The 20,598-nt window shown below is 33.8% G+C and overlaps 1 protein-coding gene across 3 annotated transcripts in view; it reads left to right on the top strand.

The window, feature by feature from the left end:
* Positions 1–20,598, top strand: part of G2E3 (G2/M-phase specific E3 ubiquitin protein ligase) — a 55,479-nt gene that overhangs the window by 28,720 nt on the left and 6,161 nt on the right. For all 3 annotated transcript variants that reach the window (XM_004478182.5, XM_004478180.5, XM_004478181.5), the window contains 10 exons: positions 2,076–2,200; positions 3,237–3,402; positions 5,251–5,357; positions 6,148–6,264; positions 8,131–8,255; positions 8,348–8,480; positions 9,566–9,625; positions 10,590–10,897; positions 12,406–12,587; positions 16,479–16,651. In XM_004478182.5, coding sequence (XP_004478239.1) covers positions 2,076–2,200; positions 3,237–3,402; positions 5,251–5,357; positions 6,148–6,264; positions 8,131–8,255; positions 8,348–8,480; positions 9,566–9,625; positions 10,590–10,897; positions 12,406–12,587; positions 16,479–16,651 — 1,496 coding nt within the window. The remainder of the gene's footprint in view (positions 1–2,075; positions 2,201–3,236; positions 3,403–5,250; positions 5,358–6,147; positions 6,265–8,130; positions 8,256–8,347; positions 8,481–9,565; positions 9,626–10,589; positions 10,898–12,405; positions 12,588–16,478; positions 16,652–20,598) is intronic.

Below are 20,598 nucleotides of genomic sequence, written 5' to 3'. Positions count from 1 at the left end.
GCCTCCATGGTTTCTGATGAGAAATCAGCACTTAATCTTATTGCATCTCCTTTGCACATGACATATCACTTCTCTTTTTGGCTTTTAGAAGTCTTCATCTTTGGCATTAGACAGTCTGATTATAATATGTCTCATTGTGGGTTTATTTGGGTTTATCCTGTTTGGAGTTCGTTGAGCATCTTGGATGTGTATGTTTATGTCTTTTGTTAAATTTGGGAAATTATCAGTCATTATTTCTTTGGATATCCTGTGCCTTTACCCTTCTTTATTTTTCTCCTTCCAGGATTCCCACATACATATTTTGGTACACTTATGGTGTACACTAGTTTCTCCGGGTCTGCTTACTTTTCTTCATTCTTTCTTCTCCTCAGACTGACTAATTTCAGTAGTCTTATCTTCAAACTCACCAGTTCTTTCTTCTGCCAACTCCAGTCTCTCTATGGAATTTTTATTTCTGTTATTATGGTCTTCAGCTTATTTCCTTTTTATCATTTCATTCTCTTTAGTGATATTCTCTTTGTGTTTATATGTCATTTTCTAATGTACTTTAGTTTTTTGTCCATGCTTTCCTTTAGCTCTTTGAACATATTTAAGACTTTTTTTTTTTTTTAAGCCTCTTCCTGTTACGTTCTATGTCTGGTCTTTCTCATTGGTAGATTCTAGTCTCTAATCTTTGCCTTTACTGGGGTCATTGATTCCTTTTTCTGGTATGTTTAGTAATCTTTAGTTGAAACCTGGACATTTTGATATTTTAACTTGTTATTGCTGTAATTTTGACTCCAAGGCATCTGTTCCTTACACTTGTATCCAGCTAATGGTATGACAGAGATTTTCTTGAATGCCAGGAGCTAACAATAACAACCAAAAAAAAGAGAAAGGAAAAAGAATACACCTTTCCCAGCCTTTGCACACTGAAGGCTCTCTCCTTCAGAGCTTACCCATATGAATTTGAGGAATAGCTCAAGGCTTTTTCAATGTAACATTTTGTGTGATCCATGTATCCTTAAAAAAAAAAAAGATAATAAAATTTTAAAAAATGTTTTTAAATATTGATGGAAAAAAAAGCATAGGTTTCCCCCTGCTTCTTTCTGCACAATGTTTCTTATCCTGGCCATGCACATGTGGCCCTAGGAATTCTCCAATTTACTCAGATCCAAATGTCTTCTCTAGGAGACAGTTTTTCCTCATGGTCTTGAGCAGTGCACATTAATAACCCACAGCCAGCAAACCTTATCCGAGTCAGTTGCTGTGCACAGAGTGCACTGCCCCTATATGCAGGGCAAGATGTGGGACAGCAAGCCTGCAACGAGTATTCTGGCTTAATTCTTCAGGCTGCCATTAGACAGACTGGCATAAATATATAAGTTCCCAGGATGTGCTCAGCAGTGACTCTATTCCCTTTCAAACCAAGAACAGGAACCTGTATTGGGAGCACAGGCTGACTCTGTGCCAAGCTGGTGAGAGTAAGGGGAGTATCCATCTAGGGCACCAGGAAATCCTACCTTTTTATTTTAAAGTTACCTTTTACTTGATTTGGTCCTTGCCCTGTTACTGTAAACATTTTACTTGTTTTTGAAGCTTTGAGAAAAATGTTTCTGCCAGTTATTGTTGGTTGGTCAAAGCTTCTGTAGGGGGACAAGGCCCTCGAGCATTTCATTCCACCATCTTGATCAGGGTGGAGTTCCATATTTCTTTTTAATCAGGAAAAAGGAAAAATGTATTCATGATTTTCTGTCTCTAAAATATATCTTTATATTGAGATTTGAGTAAGAATTTCATGTATAGATATTATGTTTATATAATATTTTAGCTGACAGGAAGGGAAAAGGACTTCAGTTTTATCCACAGGTTGAATTAGAGATATTTCCTTTATTAGGAATCATTATAGCAGTGAATCTTTGTTGTCTTTAGATTGTTTGTGGATAGAAAATGTTTTTAAAAAATTTTTTCAACATATCATCATAGCTGTTAAATGAAAATAATTTTCAGACTGCTTGCAAGAATTTGATTTATACCTTGCTGATTTTTAGTACTCATACTTTGTATGTTACAGCTGTTTTCATATTTTCTTCCAGAAATGCTGTGTTTGCAAGAAAACTGGTGCTTCAATTGGATGTGTTGCACCCCGATGTAAACGAAGTTATCATTTCCCATGTGGCCTTCAGAGAGAATGTATTTTCCAGTTTACTGGCAATTTTGCGTGAGTTATTTAATACTTGAATATGAAAGATGAACGTTAAAGGAAAATGGATATCCCAGTGATAGAATTAATTCCCTTGTAGAATTTGAAAGATGCTCTGAATTTATACAGATAAACTCATATGCACATAGCATATATACATAAATAGATGCATACATATATGGACAGATACATATAGTCTCCTTTCCTCTTTTGTTTAGGCATTTCTATCTACAGAGACTTGATAATTTCTATGTCTGGAATAGGCCTAATGATTCATAGTTAACTTCAGCTTTCAACTCCTGGATATAACATGGTGCTGTTAGTTTTTTACATATTTAGTGGAATTTTTCACCTTACATAATTCTAGGTTTTTATGTCATTCTCTAGAATTAGTAGTCTACTTTTATTTCACATGGTTAGATATATTTTCCACTGAGTAAATTGAAAAGCATATGAATTTGTTTATGTCCAAAAAATTAACGTTATGTCCCTAAAATGCCCCTGAAAGGATTGTTTGCAGAATTCAACTTTAAATGTTAAGGTTTTATGAATTTTGACATTTGAGTTTCATGAGTGGTCTTTTTCTTTTAGTCTTTATGTTCTTGATCTATTTAGTGATCGCTACCATGTAGTAAAACTGCATTTTAGAAAAACTGCAAAAGAAAATTAATTTAGTTGGTGAGGAATAGGTTATTATTTGTATTCTATTTGTTTTATGATTAAAATATTTTTAAGTGTGTTTAAGTTCAACATTGTTGAATACAATAGTATGTATACTCCATTGCTAGCAATATTACATAGGTTTCCTAACATAATACTAGTTACTGAAATTCTATATGAGGTAAATCTCAATACCCAAAAAAGTTCATAATTTTAAATTCCAGGTCTCTTAGATCACAGATTGTAAGGCTAATTTATAGTACCATGGCTCTAGTCTAATGTAGATGAATTATGACAGATGAATTTTCTTTTATGTATGTGAATTGCATTTCTTCTGCCTACTTCTGCTTTATAATTCACTAGATAATTATTTTTAAATAATTTATATTTTTAGGTCATTTTGTTGGAACCACCGACCTGTTCAAATAATTACATCTAATAGTTATAGAGAGTCCTTACCATGTACCATTTGCTTGGAATTTATAGAGCCTATTCCTACTTATAGTATATTACGAAGTCCTTGTTGTAAGAATGCTTGGTTTCACAGAGACTGTTTACAGGTAAGGTGTTTTGTAAGCTTTCTCTGATTGAAATTTGTTGCTTGCAGATCTCATTTTAAATTTGAAAAATTGGTATCTGTATTTTAGTTCTTACTATTTGCAACTTTTTGAACAGCCATACTTTATATACAGCCTTTTAATGTGTATTTACACTTAAAAATTCTGTTTTTACCTAAGGATTTTGTTTGTATTTCAAAATAAATAAAACATTTGATTCCTAAGTTCCATTTACATATTTAATTGGAAAACAAGGAAAAGTGAAATGATGATTTGGAATTATAAGCTATTTAAATGTTAAAAGAGGCCAGAAGTTTTTTTTTTCCTACTGTGAACATTTTATCATAACTTCTTGACTGGGAATTGATTACTGTCTAATGAATTAAAAATATTAGTTCTTTGAACATTACCATGCATGTTAAACCTATTGACTTGTTTTCAGATAAATAGGATGTAGTAAAACACATATGCATTAAACATTTAATATTTCATTGATTCAGTAAATACTTGAAAATATTGAAAATATCCCAGTTATTAATAACATCAAATAAATGGTTTATATGTGTGAAAGTGAATAGAGTACCAGATAACAAAATATTTACTTAAATTTAATACTACTTTTAAAAGCTTGGCTTTTGTTGTTTGGAAAAATGAAATGTTATTACTGATTACAGATTGCCCACAAATGGGTTTTAAAAGGTAAGTGATGCTGTAAATCTTCTGTTTCAACAAAGTCTTAAAACTACTAAAAGTAATCAAGTATAAACCTTGATTGATTACATTCTGTTCTGTATCTTGAACTTTTATATTTAGAATCATTCCATTGAAAATGACAGGATTGAGCTAATTTTGTTGAGTAAATATAAGAAATTTAGTTTATTCTCACAAAATAGTGTTTATGAAAAGTTCCAGAAAGTACAGACAATAAACAACATCATGAAATGTTATCCTTATCTGTGGAGGAAGAAGTTCACAATTTTATATGAAAAATTTTAAAGTAATTTATCTGAAGGGTTTTTATTTGAATAAATATAATTGTCAAAATATATAGTCTTCTTCATTTTATACAGTATGATATTTTTCAAGACTAGTAAATATGCCTAACTTATGTATTAATAATGCAACAAAGGATCTCAATCTTGACCTAATATCATAATAGGGCTTTTTGTGAACACTCTGGAAATACTAATTTTTAAATTGTCATTTAAAAGTGGAAATAACAAAAAAGTAGATCTACTTTACATGAATAAATATAAAATCACAGTCACATGGATACCTCTCTATGGTATAAATATTAGTTATGATTGTTACTTGATTAAAGCACACCAAAACAGGGCTTATTCTTTTGAGTCACTTTCTCTAAAGGAGCTTCAGTGGTTTACCACTCTGGTCCCATAGTCTTAACTGAAATAGTAAATGGAGGTCTACTCAGTCTAGATAGGTATAACAATACCTGAAGAATTTTGTTTTATCTCTGAAATTCATTACTTATTTGTCACTATCAGAAATGTTTTTATATTGGGATTTTGTAAGGAGAGACTGAAATTAATATCAAATTGGTGAAAACTTTTACCTCTGTGTATCCAGAAATTGTTACTCTTGTTTAGTTTGGATTTCTGTCATTGTTTTAGTCTTTTTGTTATCTTCTGTGTGTTCTATGCCACCCCTCTTTACTAGATATTTCCTTGTATCATATTATGTTTATTAAGATCTCAGTATTTGTCTGAGATGCAGTTACCCAAAGAGCTCTTTAGATTCAGAGAGTTCAGTAACTTGTTACTTCTCTCCCATGTGCTGTGTGAGTATGCCACTTAAACTGATTAACAACGAATTTTCTGTTTTCCATTGTAGATCCAAGCAATAAATGCAGGAATGTTTTTCTTCAGATGCACAGTCTGCAATAATAGTGATATATTTCAGAAAGAGATGTTGAGAATGGGAATTCATATTCCTGAAAAGTGAGTAACATTTAGCATTTGACAAAAAAGCCATTTTAATTGTAGGATTTAATAGTAAGCGAATCAAATATGTCTGATTAAGTGATCATGGACAGATAAGCATTTCAAATGGTAAAATGCAGTGGTTCCACTTCGCCCTTCACCAGATTGCCAATTCTTTGAGATTAGACTGTGACTTGTGGCTTATTAGTTGAGTTATAGTCTCTTAGTAAATACTTTACTTGTGTAAAATTTTAGTTTATTGATTTTACATAATGATTAAAGGTATATATAGAGGAGCAGATGTATATATAGGGGTATATATAGGGGAGCAGATGTATCTCAGTGGTTGAACGCCTGCCTCCCATGTACGATGTCTCAGGTTCAATCCCTGGTTCCTCCTTAAAAAAAAAACAAAACAAGAAATAAGCTCAAACAAGAGTAGTATAAATAAATTGTCTAAGAGCCAAGATATGGTTTAAAATGTATGAAAAGAATTTTCTTAATTCTCTAATAAGAGGAAGCAAGAAATGATACTAAACTTTATATTTTAAAATGGGATTAAATATTAGAAAAAATATAAGTTTTAGAATATTTATGCCTAATTTTTTATTTAGTATTTGAAAATTCACTGTGAGAGTGATTAACTCCAGGATAAAATGACACTAATGGAGTTATATCTTGAGAGAAATGATTGATCCTTTAAAAAGAAGTTTTTGTCCTTGTTTGTAAATATGTGAAATGTTTGTATTTTTACATTCATGTAACAGTTGAGGTCAGAATATATTTTAGTATTTTGCTTCAATTACAGAGATGCATCTTGGGAACTAGAGGAAAATGCTTATCAAGAACTTTTGCATCATCATGAGCGTTGTGATGTCCGACGATGTCGTTGTAAAGAAGGACGAGAATATAATGCACCTGATAGGTATTTCTGGAAATGTGGTTTCTCTTGGTAGTTCTTTCTTTAAACCTTCTGCTAATAAAGTAGAATTTTCTAGTGGTGAGAAGATTTTTGAGGTTTTAACTTGAGAGAAACGAAGAATACTTAATAAATGTATATTAACATCTGTTTTAAAAAGAAGTATTTTTCGTCTCTCTTTTGAGAAATTATTGTAATCAGTATAGTTATAACCTATTTCTCTAGTGTCTTTACTTGAGGTTCTGTCTTCTAGAACTGCACCGTCTGTGTAATAGCCACTAGTCATGAGTAGCTAGTGAATACTTGGAATGTTAGTATTCAAAGTTAAGAGATGCTGTAAGTGTAAAATATACACCAAAGACTTAATATGAAAAAAGAATTTAATGTTGAACAAAACGATAATATTTTGGAAATACTGGCATAAATAAAACATTAAAATTAAATTTTTTACCTTCTTAAATGTGGCTACTAGAACACTTTATTTACAAATATGTTTGTAATAATATCTACCTCAAATGTTGTGCTGAAGCACATATGAGATGTGTAAGTGTGTTTTGTAAATACTGAAGCACTTTAGAGTTCACAGAAGCAATATACTCATTCATATCAATATTTTCTAAGTTCATTTTAGGCAGTTCTTAACCTATATATTTTTAAGAATATACCAGTGGTCACCTGACTAGTAACTACAAAAACTTCCCTTTCTTTTTGGCAGCTACTTGGGATTGCTGTCCCTTCTTGCTTTTTCTCCTGGCGCATGGGCCTCTTCTATCTGAAAACTTTCTATATAATCTTCTTTCCTCTCATTCTAATGATAGGAATGTAATTTTGGTGAGAGGCAGCATGGTGTAGTAGTTAAAAGCATGGGTCTGAATCCAGGTAAACTGCATTGGAAGCCTCATTCAGAGACTAGCAGTATGAACTTGAGTCAGCAAGTTATTTACCTTGGTTTCCTCTACTTCAAAATGGAGTTAAGAGTAGTTTTGACCTTGAAAAATAAAAAAAAAATTATTAAACTATTCGTGTAAAGAGTGAGAACTGGACCCGGAACATAATAAGCACTTGTGTGCACTGTCATCTGCCTTCTCATCATCAGTGGGTAGAACTAGCTAGAGAAGTGGGGGAGACACACAGAATCCACACTTATATACCTATACCTGCACAGAGAGGTGATATGCCCAAACCTGCTGAATAAAGTGCATCCATCCACACACTCAGAAATCTACATCTATTCCTATAAAGAGAGTGGCCCTACACAACAATCAACACTCATACCCATTCAGAGAAGGTGAATATGGACTGACACACCCAGTATAGTGGAGAAACATGGAGAAGGGAAAACAGATGAGAGAATCTGAGTATGAGCCAGGTAGGAAGTCTGGGTTTTGTTGAATTGAACAATACCTGAGGTGTCTGAACAAGCCTATTCAGGAATATTCCTCACTTTGGATGGGAAAGATACTATTTTAGCTAAGATAATGTATTTAATGAACACTTCTTCCATATCACACACCCTGACACAGCCATCTCCCTCTGTGCTTAGTTATCTCCAAATACACAGGAAAATTGTTTTCTCCCTCTTAATATTCTTCCTGATATTTATATTCTTTGTGCCTGTTCATACACTTGTAGATTAATGTAAGTTTAGGTTTTTAAGTTGGGGGATATTTACAGGAGATAACATATAATAAATGGAATGGGAAAATACTTTAGGAAAAAGTAATGTAGTATCAAAGCAAATCATCTATTTTCCCTCCTTTGGTAAAAGGTTGGTTTTATATGGTAGAGAGTGGGGTTTATCATGGTACTACTTGTGGTTGGAATTAGACTAATTTAATACCAACTGTATACTGCTTTTCCTTAATTCCTTAGCAAATGGGAAATAAAGCGCTGTCAATGTTGTGGTTCTAGTGGAACACATTTAGCCTGTTCCTCACTACAATCATGGGAACAAAATTGGGAGTGTTTGGAATGTAGAGGTATCATCTACAATTCAGGTAATATTTTGTAATTTTGAATAAAGATGCATATTATTTAAAAATTTCTACTTATATTACTATCATGCTAATATTGGGGTTTAAATCTGCAGGGGATTTCAAAAAAGCCAAAAAACACACTTTGCCTACTTCAAATAATGTTGGAATTACTGATTGTTTGTTAGAAGAGTCATCACCTAAATTACTCAGACAGTCACCTGGAGCCCAGAGTAAAGATCTAATGAGGTGTGTATAACAAATATAAAAATCTGTTTGGAGAATATTATGACAGGAAATGGCTATATGTACTTAGACTAGTAGTTGATCATATAGTAGTCAAATAGCAGTTTTTCAAACTGTAGGACCCAACATGTGATCATGAAATCAGTTCAAGCAGCATTACAAAAAGGAAATGAGATGGAATAGAATAGAATGCAAAACATTACACATAAGAAGAGTGTATGTGAGGTTTATTTTAGTTGTTTTATTGTATATTAAGTCATGATGTAAAATAGATTTTCTATTACAAATTATTTTCAAGGCAGTTTGAAAAATACTAATCTGGAAAATGCACTTAAAATGTTATTTGCTTATAGAGTAAAACAAAAAATTAAAACATTAAGCATACCATGTCACTTTGTTAAATGGAAGGAATCATTTAAGAAATCATTTATTTCTTGATGTTGTAAATCATTTGTTTACTTATTATATTGACTTTCAGTGTCAGAGGTCTAAATGTCACTTCTATCTTTCCTTTACAAAGTTTAGGGCCTAAAAAGTATCAACACATTAATTCCTCACTACCTCCATAAAGACACCAAAATATGTAACTTTTGAGGTCATTTATAGGTAAACATTGAAATGAGACTTTAATTATGTCTTTCTACTCTGTCAGGTCATTCAGCAGAAATTACCATTTTTAAGTATATGTAGCTTTGCAAAAGAGTTTTGCAAGCCTCGCTTTATCCAATACGGAAGAAAAGGACAAAAGTAACATTAGTACCTGAAGCATGATTAAGTACTTTCTTGTTAAAAATAGTATCAAGTTAAAAAACTTAGAAAAAGGAAAAGAGAATTTTTGTGAAAATGTTTGGTAACTAGATTTGCAGACAGGTGGAATATAAGTACTGTTCAAAAAGTGAAGAATTGCTATTTTAAATACCACCTGTGTTAACTTAGAATTGAAAATTTGTTATATATATGTAGCTATATTTTAGTATCAAAAAATGTTCATATTATTTGAAAATGATTTTAATATTTAGATTTCCAGGGGTTTTACACTAGGGAAGCTTGACCCCTTGCTTATGTTTTGACATGCCACTGTATTCTAGAATCCCACTGGAATTCCCACTGGTCTGGGCAGGAGCAAGGAATCAACCTGCTAGAAGAAGGTATATATCTGAACGATTATCTTTCTTCCTAAGGGCTTTTATTTTCCTTCAACCTGGGCTTATGAATAGGGAATTACGTGAAGAAAGGAAAGGCACAGCCTGACTGGGGATTATCTATCTTGGGGTGGGACAAATTTATACTTGATGTAGAAAGATGATCTATGGGCATTTCCCAAAACAGCATTATTTTTGTACAATTAATTTTAATTACAGATAAAGAGACCAAGGCAGGGAGTAATTAAGCTAGTCCATACAATCATCTGGAAGTCTTGTTAAAACACATTGCTGAGCCTCATGCCCAGAAATTCTGATTCTATAGATCTTTACTGGGGCTAAAGAAAATTTGCATTTCTAACAAGTGTCCAGGTGACTACTGCTGCTGCTGGTCTGGGGACCACACTTTGAAAATTTCTAATCTACAGTAAAAAGTATTACTTAATAAGTTGTGAATTCTGTTTATAATCTTAGCTCTACTGTTAATTTTGTGATTAGAAATATACTGTTTAATTTCTTAAAACCAAAGTTCTCTCACTTAAGCAGAGATTACATTTGCTCTATTTTTGAAGGATGTAATGAACGAACACAAAATAAGATGCAGTTAAACTTATGTTAGATGAGGTAAGATTGGCCAGCAAGGTGAGAGTTTGAGCTGCTGACTCACCTGAATCCACCGAGTTGACCTGATTAGAGATAATCATGTATCAAAATTCTTATAAATGGTTTATGATACTAGATAATTCTAACTTGGTAGAAGATTGGGATGAGGGAATCAATAATTTTAAACTAAGGTTATCCAATAACTCTTTTTAGTTCCAGTGGCAGGCATTATTTTGTTTTGGGGTGGGAGTTGGGTGAGACTATCCTTCTAATCTTTTTCCTCTTCTTTTTTATTGGCTATGTATCTGTTGTTTCACATAAAGTACCTTAAAGTATTTACCTCTATGTTTAAATTCATGTTTTATAGGCAAGGCAGCAAATTTAGAAGAGATATTTCAACTATATTAATAGAGTTAGGATTCCAAATTAAAAAAAAAACTAAAAGATTATATATCAACAAAGCCAATATCTGGAATAGTGCCTTAGATGGATTCAGAAATCAAAATTTTAATCCTGCATACTCAATTGAAGTAGCATATGTTAATGAAAATGATTCTTTTGGACGAGAGCATCCTGGATCAAAGCAAGAATTCCTTAGTCTTTTAATGCAGCATCTTGAAAGCTCATCGTTGTTTGAAGGGTCCTTGTCAAAGAACTTGTCTCTTAATGCTCAAGGTAATTATTTTATGTATTATTGTATATAATGAATATAGCATGTGTAAAGAAAGAAATTGGTATCTGGTTAGAATTGATATTGATTACCTATGGGGCGTGTGTGTGTGTGTGTATGTGTATGTCCACTGTGTTAATAAATGACTGATAAAAATCACAGAAAATGGGGGGGGATGATGTTTAATAAATTTATTTTGGGGTAAAATATTTTTATTTGAGTATAATTTCTCTGTAGTAATATGCAATGATTACATATTAAATATAACTATTTAAAGTACTTTTTATTTACTCTAATTTAAATTGAATAGAGTGGCCAAATGGGATGGATAATTATTTGGACTCTTGTTATTATAATTGGCATATTTCTTCACCAAACAGGTAGTTTTCTTGTCTACCTGTGACAGATTTTTCAGCATACTTTAAGAGTTTTCTTTTCACACAGTTACATAAATGATACCTCTCTGTCTTTACTACTGGTGAAGAATTATTAAATTTAAGTCTCAAGACCTGAATTAAAGTTTGTACACAATCTACCTCAGTAGCTTTATATTCACAGTAGTGTTATATTTAGATTAGCACAACTTTTCTGGATCTCAGTTTCTTCTATAAAATGTGATTACCAATTTGTAGCAATAAGGTTATTATAGCAGAGATTTTATTAAAACATCAGGAATTGTTAATATTACATTAATAAATTTCTTATGAATAAAAGGGAAATCTTAAGTGTTATCTTTTTCAGCTGTCAGAGTAGCTAAGAAAGTTTTAAACGATGATTTCAAAATACTTAAAGCCAAGGGTGTAAGGTTGTTAGTGTACAACTGTAGGCAGTAAATTTGTGCCTTTTTGGGAGATAACTTAGCAATATGACTCAGTAACCTTAAACATGTTATATCCTTTGACTTAATAATACTTCAGAGATCTTTGCTAATCACCTACTTAAATCTAAACAAGAATAGGTAAATAGATATCGTCTCATAGAGTTGAAAATGTTACTCAATAAGGATAGCCAGTAATAGAAGAATGGTTTAAATTTTGTAGCACATTTGTAAGTTAGTCTAATGAATTCATTAATTGTAGAGTTGAGTAAATTTGAATAATTTTTAAAAAAAGTTTATATTAAATGGAACACAGCAGAAGTCAGACAACTTTTATATGTGTATATATGTATATAAACACACACACACATAGGCACGAATATACCAAAGTGATTATATTGGTTTTAATGGTGGTAGGATTATAGGTGATTTTTTTTTCAAGGTTTTCTCCATATTCCTGCAATAGGATATTGTTTTAAACTCAGAAAAATATATATATACATTTCGTATATTTTTGGAGAAATCTATATTTTACATATAATAATAGTTTCTTAAAATTAAGTTACCTTACATTATCTAATGCTTAGACTTTTTTCTTTAAATTTTAATCATTTATTATATGTATTCATTAAAAATGATAATCCTCTGATTATAATAAAAGAAGTGTTTTCGATGTATTTTCATCTGTATTTACAGCTCTGAAAGAGAATCTTTACTATGAAGCTGGCAAAATGCTTGCCATTTCTTTGGTTCATGGTGGTCCTTCACCTGGTTTCTTTTCTAAAACCTTGTTTAACTGCCTTGTTTATGGACCAGAGAATACCCAACCAATTTTAGACGATGTTTCAGACTTTGATGTGGCACAAATTATAATCAGGGTAAGAAATGTACCTGTTTATTAAAATGTAGACTACATTCTAGGTATATTTGAAAATAAATGACTGGTCTTCAATAGAATAATAATACTCTGTGAAGTTTTCAGGGGTGTAAATATATTTCTGTTTACCAGCAGAATTCAGAATCAGTTAAAAAATAGACATAAAAGTTAAACAGCTAGTGATCAGAATGCCAGGTTTAATGTTGATAAAGCGAGTTGGACAATGTGACTTAGGTCTGTGGTCAAAAAGACTTGCTAACAGTCTCCAGAACTAGGTGAATTTATCCACCATGCAAGAGATGATGAGGCAGATTTCCTGTCGCAAGCTATAGACAGCAGATTAAAGCACCGTTTTCTGTAGGTAGGTGGATTTGAAGAGAGGAAAGACTTGGCTCACCAACCAGATATTTTTCCTCCTAAAGGGAGGAATGAGAGATGGGTGGAGAAAGAAAATAAGGGGAATTTCTTCCATATGGAAATAAATGTGGGAACCCAGTGTTCCCACCTATCAGTAGTTAGCCTTTATTAAGCACTTAGAACAGGCCCCTCTCTATATACATGTACAAATGCTTATATAATTATAATAATCTACGAGATAAGTATTTAATCTATGAGATAAGTATTTTACCTACATGTTGCTGATTCAGGAACTGAGGATTAACAAGATTAACTAACATGCCTCAGGTCACACAACTTACAGTAGTTACTGGAGTTGGCAGTCAATCCAAAGTCTGACTTCTATTCCTATGCTTTTAGCCATTAAACTGTACTGCCTATTTAACTTTTCCTCCCTTAACTTTTCTCCTATTAGAGCATGCTCTACCTCATTCCCCCAATTTCAAAGGACAGTCTTTCATCCATTCTGAGGAAATCTCCTGTGTTTTAATTTTGAATGCATCATTCTCTAATTATCTTCACCAGGTGTAATCAATTTACAACCATTTCACCCAGATTCTGAAGCCAAGGTGTTTTCATTTTAATCTAAGCCTTTCCATTTACTTGTATATCATGTATGACCTGGAGGAAGTACTTTTTCTCTTTGTGCCTCAGTTTCATCATCTGTAAAATGAAAATGCTTGATAACGGTACTTTTTCCATAGGGTTGTTTTGAAGATGGAATGACTTAATACATGTGAAGTATTAAGACTAGTGCTTGGCACAAAGTAAGCACTATATAATTGTGAGTTGTTATAATGTGTTATAACAGTTTCATTTTATTGGCCTAAACTCAACTTCCTATTTTGTATACGTTTCTTAATTTCTTTACTCAGGTTTTGTTTCTACCATCACACTTTCACTTTAGCTAGATTTTATTTCATATTCAGGATTCTAAATCTCTGTGTATTTGCAGATTTATAATTCCTCATCTTCTCTGACATCTATGTTCACCATTTTCTTAGAATTCCACTTCACTGGTTTCTTTAATATTGTATTCCCTCCTACTTTTGACAACTACTGCATTCTTTTTTTTTTTTTTCAAGATTTATTTTATCTCCCCCACCCCCATTCCCTGTTATCTCCTCTCTGTGTCCATTTGCTGTGTGTTCTTCTGTGTCTGCTTGTATTCTCATTAGGAAGCTCTGGGAACTGATCCTGGGACCTTCCAGCATGGGAGAGAGGCGATTACTCTCTTGCACCACCTCAAATCCCCATTCTGCTGTTTTCTTACTATGTCTCCTCTGTGTCTCTTGTTTCGTCATCTTGCTGTGCCAGCACTCCTGCATGTGGCAGCTTTCCTGTGCTGGGCGGCATTCCTATGCAGGGTGGCACTCCTGCATGGGGCAGCATTCCCATGTTGGCCAGGTCACCATGTGGGCCACTTTGCCCTAACCAGGAGGCCCTGAGCATCAAGCTCTGGACCTCCTACATGGTAGATGGGAGCCCAATTGGTTGAGCCACATCTATTTCCCAACTGTATTCTTGATTGTTTCTTCCTAGCCCTGAAATGTAGTTATTTTCCAGTGTTGTATTATCAGTTCCTCATTCTATACTGTTCCTTGGAAAACCTTGTCTGGATGACTTTTATATCCAAATTAGATCTTAGTTTTATTAGCACCTTGAGTTCAACATGTTTAAAACAGCTGTTTTTTTCCCTCAGATGTTGCTTTAGTTCCTGATTTTCTTTTTTAAGAGATTTGTTTCCAATCCATCCTGAAAAAGGAATTATTTTCATTCTGCCATACTCTATTTTCCAGTTACATATCAAGTTATCTGTCTCTAATAATGGCTTATCTTCAACCTTTCCTTCCTATTCTAGGGTGCCTACCTATATAAAACTCTCACTATAGCTATGCTTGGACAATTATTTTAGTACCCTATTGAGGGTAATTCTTCCAAAAGTATTACTTTGTTCCTCAGGAATCTTGAATGGTTTCTCATTGCCTTTTGAACAAAGTTCAGGCTCTTCATCAGAGCCTTCTAGGCCTCCAGCTCTCCCTCTAGTTTTATCTACTCTGTATTTCTTTCCAATTCTTGTTCATTTAGTCAGCAAATAATATATTTGTACCCTGTACTATTTTTTTTTTCATCACTGAAGATCGAGTAGTGAATGAAAAATAAGTCCCTGCCTTCTTATAATTTAAATTTGAGAGGGCACACAGAAGATACAATATACTATCAGGTAGTAAAATGTTTAAAAAAGGTAATGAGAAAAAGGAGATAGATATTAATGGTTGGACTGCATATACGTTAGGGATTAAGTTAAATGTCTATAACATAGAGACCCAAAATACAGTGGCTCAAAAAAGATGTTTATTTCTCTAAAATAGCACTAGATTTTAGAGAAGGAGTTGGCAAATTATGGCCTGTAGTCCAGTTCTAGCCCACTGCTTCTTTTTGTAAATTAAGTTTTATTGGAACACAGCCCATTTGTTGTGTCTGTGACTGTTTTCACATTACAGTGGCAGAGTTGAGTAGTTGTGACAGAGGCCATATGACCTGCAAAGTATAAAATATTATGTGACCTTTTACAGAAATGGCCCCTGTTTTTAAAGTACAGGTGTCCTAGAAATTTCTTCCTCTTGTTTTGCAATCAGTTAGGGTAATGTCTTCATCCACAGTGGTTGAAGGTGGCTCTTATGGGAGAAACTAGAAGTGAGGGCTAGAAAGTTTGACACATCATTTTCATTAACATCCCATTGGACATGTCTTAGTCATATGGGCACTTATAGCTGCATGGAAAGTTCAGCTATGTGCTAAAACTCAGAGTAGAGTATTTGAGGGGATGAGACAGTATAACCCAACTATTGGTCTGTGACAATGTGAAGGTGGTATTTTGAACAGAGTAGTAGGGGGAAATCTGAGATTTCAGCAGAGATTTGAAATGAATGAGGGAAACGTAAATCTCTGGGAGAAGTATGTTTTGGAAAGAAGGTATAGCAAATAAATTTCACATTCAAAAGGACTATTGCCTGCCTCCTATTTTTATATTTCTCCCTTTGTACCTTTGTCCATGAGCGAACATACATGAAAGTATATGGTAAAGAAAATGATCCATGATCTCTTTGTTTATGCTGTTCCCTGTGGTAATATGCTTCTGATAAAATTCTTGTGTCCATAAATTACAACTAATATTCTTCCTCTTCCATGCAATCTCTTGACTCTCTAGTGTTATATAACTTTGTTATTTCCTTTTATGTAAATAGTGTCCTATATTAAATACATGTATATGTTTTATTCTAGGTTTCTTGAAGGTAAAAATATATAGTGCTATTATAGATGCAGAAATATTTGTTGAACTCGATTGTCAGACTTTCTAGAAAAGTATTTCTTGGTATGCTTTTTACTCTGGTATACTCAAGAATTGAGTATAAACTAATAACTATCACCTGAAATGTAAACTGTCACTCAGTTGGAAATGGGTAAAGTGGATGTATTTTCTCTTTCATTACAGATTAATACTACAACAAATATGGCTGACTTAAACTCAGCAATAAATGAATGCTCTAACTACCTAGAGCTTATTGGATGTCTTAGACTTATAACATCATTAAGTGATAAATATATGTTGGCAAAAGACATACTTTTCTACCATGTAATTAAGAGAGTCCAAGCACCCTTTGAAAGGTAAGTTGTATATATGTGAAAGAGTCCCTCAAATTATATATTTAAAGTGATTGTCTTATAACGTGGAATATATTTGATAATACATAAAAATATTTATCTCAGGAAAAATTTTAAATGCTATTTGAAAATAACATATTAAGAGAAGCAAATGTGACTCAAGTGATAGGGCCTCCGCCTACCATATGGGAGGACCCGGATTCAATCCCTGGGGCCTCCTGGTGAAAAAGAAGAAGAGAAAGTGTGCCTGTCTGGCGAGCCAGTGCTCGTGGTATCTGAGTGTCCACGCAGTGAGCCGAGTGCCCCCATGGTGAGCCAGGTGCCTGCGCAAGTGCCTGCATGGTAAGCCAAGTGCCCGTGCGAGTGCCCACGTGGCGAGCCGAGAGCCTGCATGAGTGCCCACGTGGCTAGCCAGTGCCCACACAGTGAGCCAGTGCCTTCACAAGTGAGTCACACAGCAAGATGATGATGCAAAAAAAGAGAGACAAAGGGGAGAGTCAAGATGTAGTTCAGCAGAGACCAAGAACTGAGGTGGTGCAATTGACAGAGAACCTCTGTCCACATCGGAGGTCTCCAGGATCGAATCCCGGTCAATCCTAGAGAAGAAAGATGAGAAGCGCAGACAAAAAGAGAAATAGATACAGAAGATCACACAGTGAATGGACACAAACAGCAAAAACAGCGGGATGAGGGAGGGGAAGGGGAAGAAAAAATAAAAACACCTTAAAATTAATTTATTATGGTTGATACTCTTGTGGCCTTGCTATACAGAATTGAAAATGCTTCATGCTTAAGTAGGAAATACAATCATTACTTCAGTTTATAATTATTTTTCTAAATAAAAAATTATTTTAATAATTCTTACCACAGTGAGCCACCTATTTATTTCCACTTCTACTCACCATTCCATTACCTATTTTTTTAGCATTTTTATCTGCTGGGTAATATAATAGGTGCTGAGAATTCCTATCTTTCTTTAGCTTATAACAGTGGTCTTCAAAGTTATTGCTCCAATACTCGTTTAAAGATGCTTGAAAGTTAATGTATCTTCTTGCATTCATCTTTTGGGTTTTTTTTTTTTTTTTCTGAATAGTAGAAAATTTAAACTATGTGAAAGTAGACAGAATGAAGTACCCATGTAATCAACACCCACATCGAACAGTTATCAACCTGTGGTCAATTGTGGTCATGTATATCCTACCCTAGTTACCCTTGTTATTGACTCCAGTATTATTTTCAAGCAGATATCAGACAGCATATCTCAAAAGTGATTGATTCATTCTTTTTTTTTTTTTAAAGATTTATTTTTATTTATTTAATTCCCCTCCCTTCCCCCGGTTGTCTGTTTTCTGTGTCTTTTTGCTGCATCTTGTTTCTCTGTCCGCTTCTGTTGTCGTCAGCGGCACGGGAAGTGTGGGCGGCGCCATTCCTGGGCAGGCTGCTCCCTCCTTCGTGCTGGGCAGCTCTCCCTATGGGCGCACTCCTTGCACGTGGGGCTCCCCTACGCGGGGGACACCCCTGTGTAGCAGGGCACTCCCTGCAGCACTGCGCATGAGCCAGCTCCACACGGGTCAAGGAGTCCCGGGGCCTGAACCTCGGACCTCCCACGTGGTAGAGGAACGCCCTAACCACTGGGCCAAAGTCCGTTTCCCTCATTCTTCTTTTAATTTCAGTATCATTAACTCATAAATTGAAATATACTTAATCTGTTGAAAACCATTGTAGTTATTCTCCTAATTGAAATTCAAATTGACTCATCTTTGGCTTAATAGCCTCCTTGTGTTGGTTTTTTTAGTTCTTTTGATAAAATCCTTAGTTGTTTTTGTTAGCTTTCTTGCTACCTGTTATGACAAGGTAGTTCAGGCTTATTTTTTTGTATATTCTGGCATAAGGAACCCTTGTTTTTTGTTTGTTTTTTTTTTGAAGATACATAGATCACAAAAAATGTTACATTGAAAAATATAAGAGGTTCCCATATACCCCACTCCCCACCCCCCCCACCCCCACTCCTCCCACATCAACAACTTCTTTCATCATTGTGGCACATTCATTGCATTTGGTGAATACCTTTTGGAGCACTGCTGCACTTCTTATTTATTTTAATGGGAAATAATATATCAAAACCAGTCTGGTTGCTAGGGATACTCATTTTAGCCAAGTTGGTCATTAATTCGAGGTCTTTTCAGTGAACTAGAGCTAGTAAATAACATGAGTTTTTTTGTTGTTTTGGGTTTCGATTCAGTTTTTTAGAATAAAATACATAATTTTATATTGATACTTTTCATTCAAATCATCAGTATGAAAGTTGTTTTTTTTTTATTGTCAGTTATGTTTTGTCTTTGTTCCTTGTTCTATGTTGAGATCCCACAGTTCTCAAGGGCATGAGAGATTTAGAGTATCAAATATTTACTAACTTGATTTATTCCATATTTCATAAACAAGTGTCTCAAAATAACAATGCCAAACAGGGAAAGAGATTGAAAATATGAGACTTATGAAAGCTAGAATAAGAGCATGCACACATACATTTAATTAAGAAAATGGGTATAGGACGATGTTATAGGGAATGATGAATGGAAAGTTCATAAGACTTAATGAACCATAGTAGCATAAATGAAAAGAAATCTACATCTACATACTTTATGAGCAAACTGCATCCTGAGCAAAAAAGACATTACAGTAAAAATGAACATCATTTACACTGACAGCCTATTTTTCAGTCACATCAACACTGAAAACAAATGGCTGAGATAATAACTTCATGGAACCAGTTACATTATCATTTAGGAGTAAGGAAGAAATAGACATTTTAACAAGGTGATTTTAAATAATATACTTAAGGAAGAAGGAAATTGAACCCAGAAGGTAAAAATAAGACACACGGAAGCAGCAGTCAGCAAAGAAATGAAAAGCCTGAGTAGATAAGAATTAACAATTATAGAGTGTATTAGTCAGCTAAAGGGGTGCTGATGCAAATTACCAGAAATTTTTGGCTTTTATAAAGTGTATTTATTTGTGGTAAAAGTTACAGGTGTAGGCTGGCATAAGGCTTGTCTCTCTTCCCAGGGCTTGCTCCTTTCCTGGTTCGGTTGCTCTGGTCTCCTCACAAGGTCAGCTGTAAACTATCAGGTGAATGGCTCATCTTTCTTCCCCTGACCTTTGCCTTGTCTATGGAGATGTGTCTCTTCCTTTGCATCTTCTCTGTGTATCTCCTTGAGTATATAGCCCTCAAAGGGGGTAGGGACTTGAACTGACTCGTCCTAATAACATGTTTGAATCCAAACCCTAATCTTAACATAATTTAATTAAAGGGCTATCAGCTGACTCTAATAGAAAAGGGTTTCATGCCCAGAGGGACAGACCAATTTGCAAACAATCTCTCTTTTAGGAATTCATAAATAATCTCAAACTGCCACACAGAGCAACTAATTTTTGTGAGAGTTAAAGTCACTAAAATACTAAAGAAATGTTAATATGTAAGATGGAAAGGGAAATTAATGGATTTATTGTTTTAAGGGACTTGTATTGGGATAGTAGTGGGGAAGTATTAATTAGCTTTAGACTTTGTTAAATCAAGTATACATCTTTTAAGGGAGAACTCTAAAATAATAGGAACAGAATATATAACTTCCAAACCAGTTTGGGAATTTAGGGGGAGGAATCAAGAAAGGATAATTAATCTCATAGTGGGCAGATAAAAAGGGGAAAAGCAAGCAATGAAGAAACAAGTAGAAATCACAAAATGAGGTAGAAAAGTAATCCAAGAAGATTGGTATTTATGTTAATATAAATGGATTAGACTTTGAGTTAAAAGACAGAAGATCATAAATTGAATTTAGAAATGACTTGAAAGCCAAAAAAAATGTAATGAGATTGACATTCTTAAAAAGATTCTAATAGTCTTATAAAAAAAATTAGGAAGATTAATGGTCTGGAATCTCTTTGCACCC

The sequence above is a fragment of the Dasypus novemcinctus genome, chromosome 3, assembly GCF_030445035.2.
Source record: "Dasypus novemcinctus isolate mDasNov1 chromosome 3, mDasNov1.1.hap2, whole genome shotgun sequence".
Lineage (NCBI taxonomy): Eukaryota > Metazoa > Chordata > Mammalia > Cingulata > Dasypodidae > Dasypus > Dasypus novemcinctus.
This window is presented reverse-complemented; position numbering and strand designations above follow the sequence as displayed.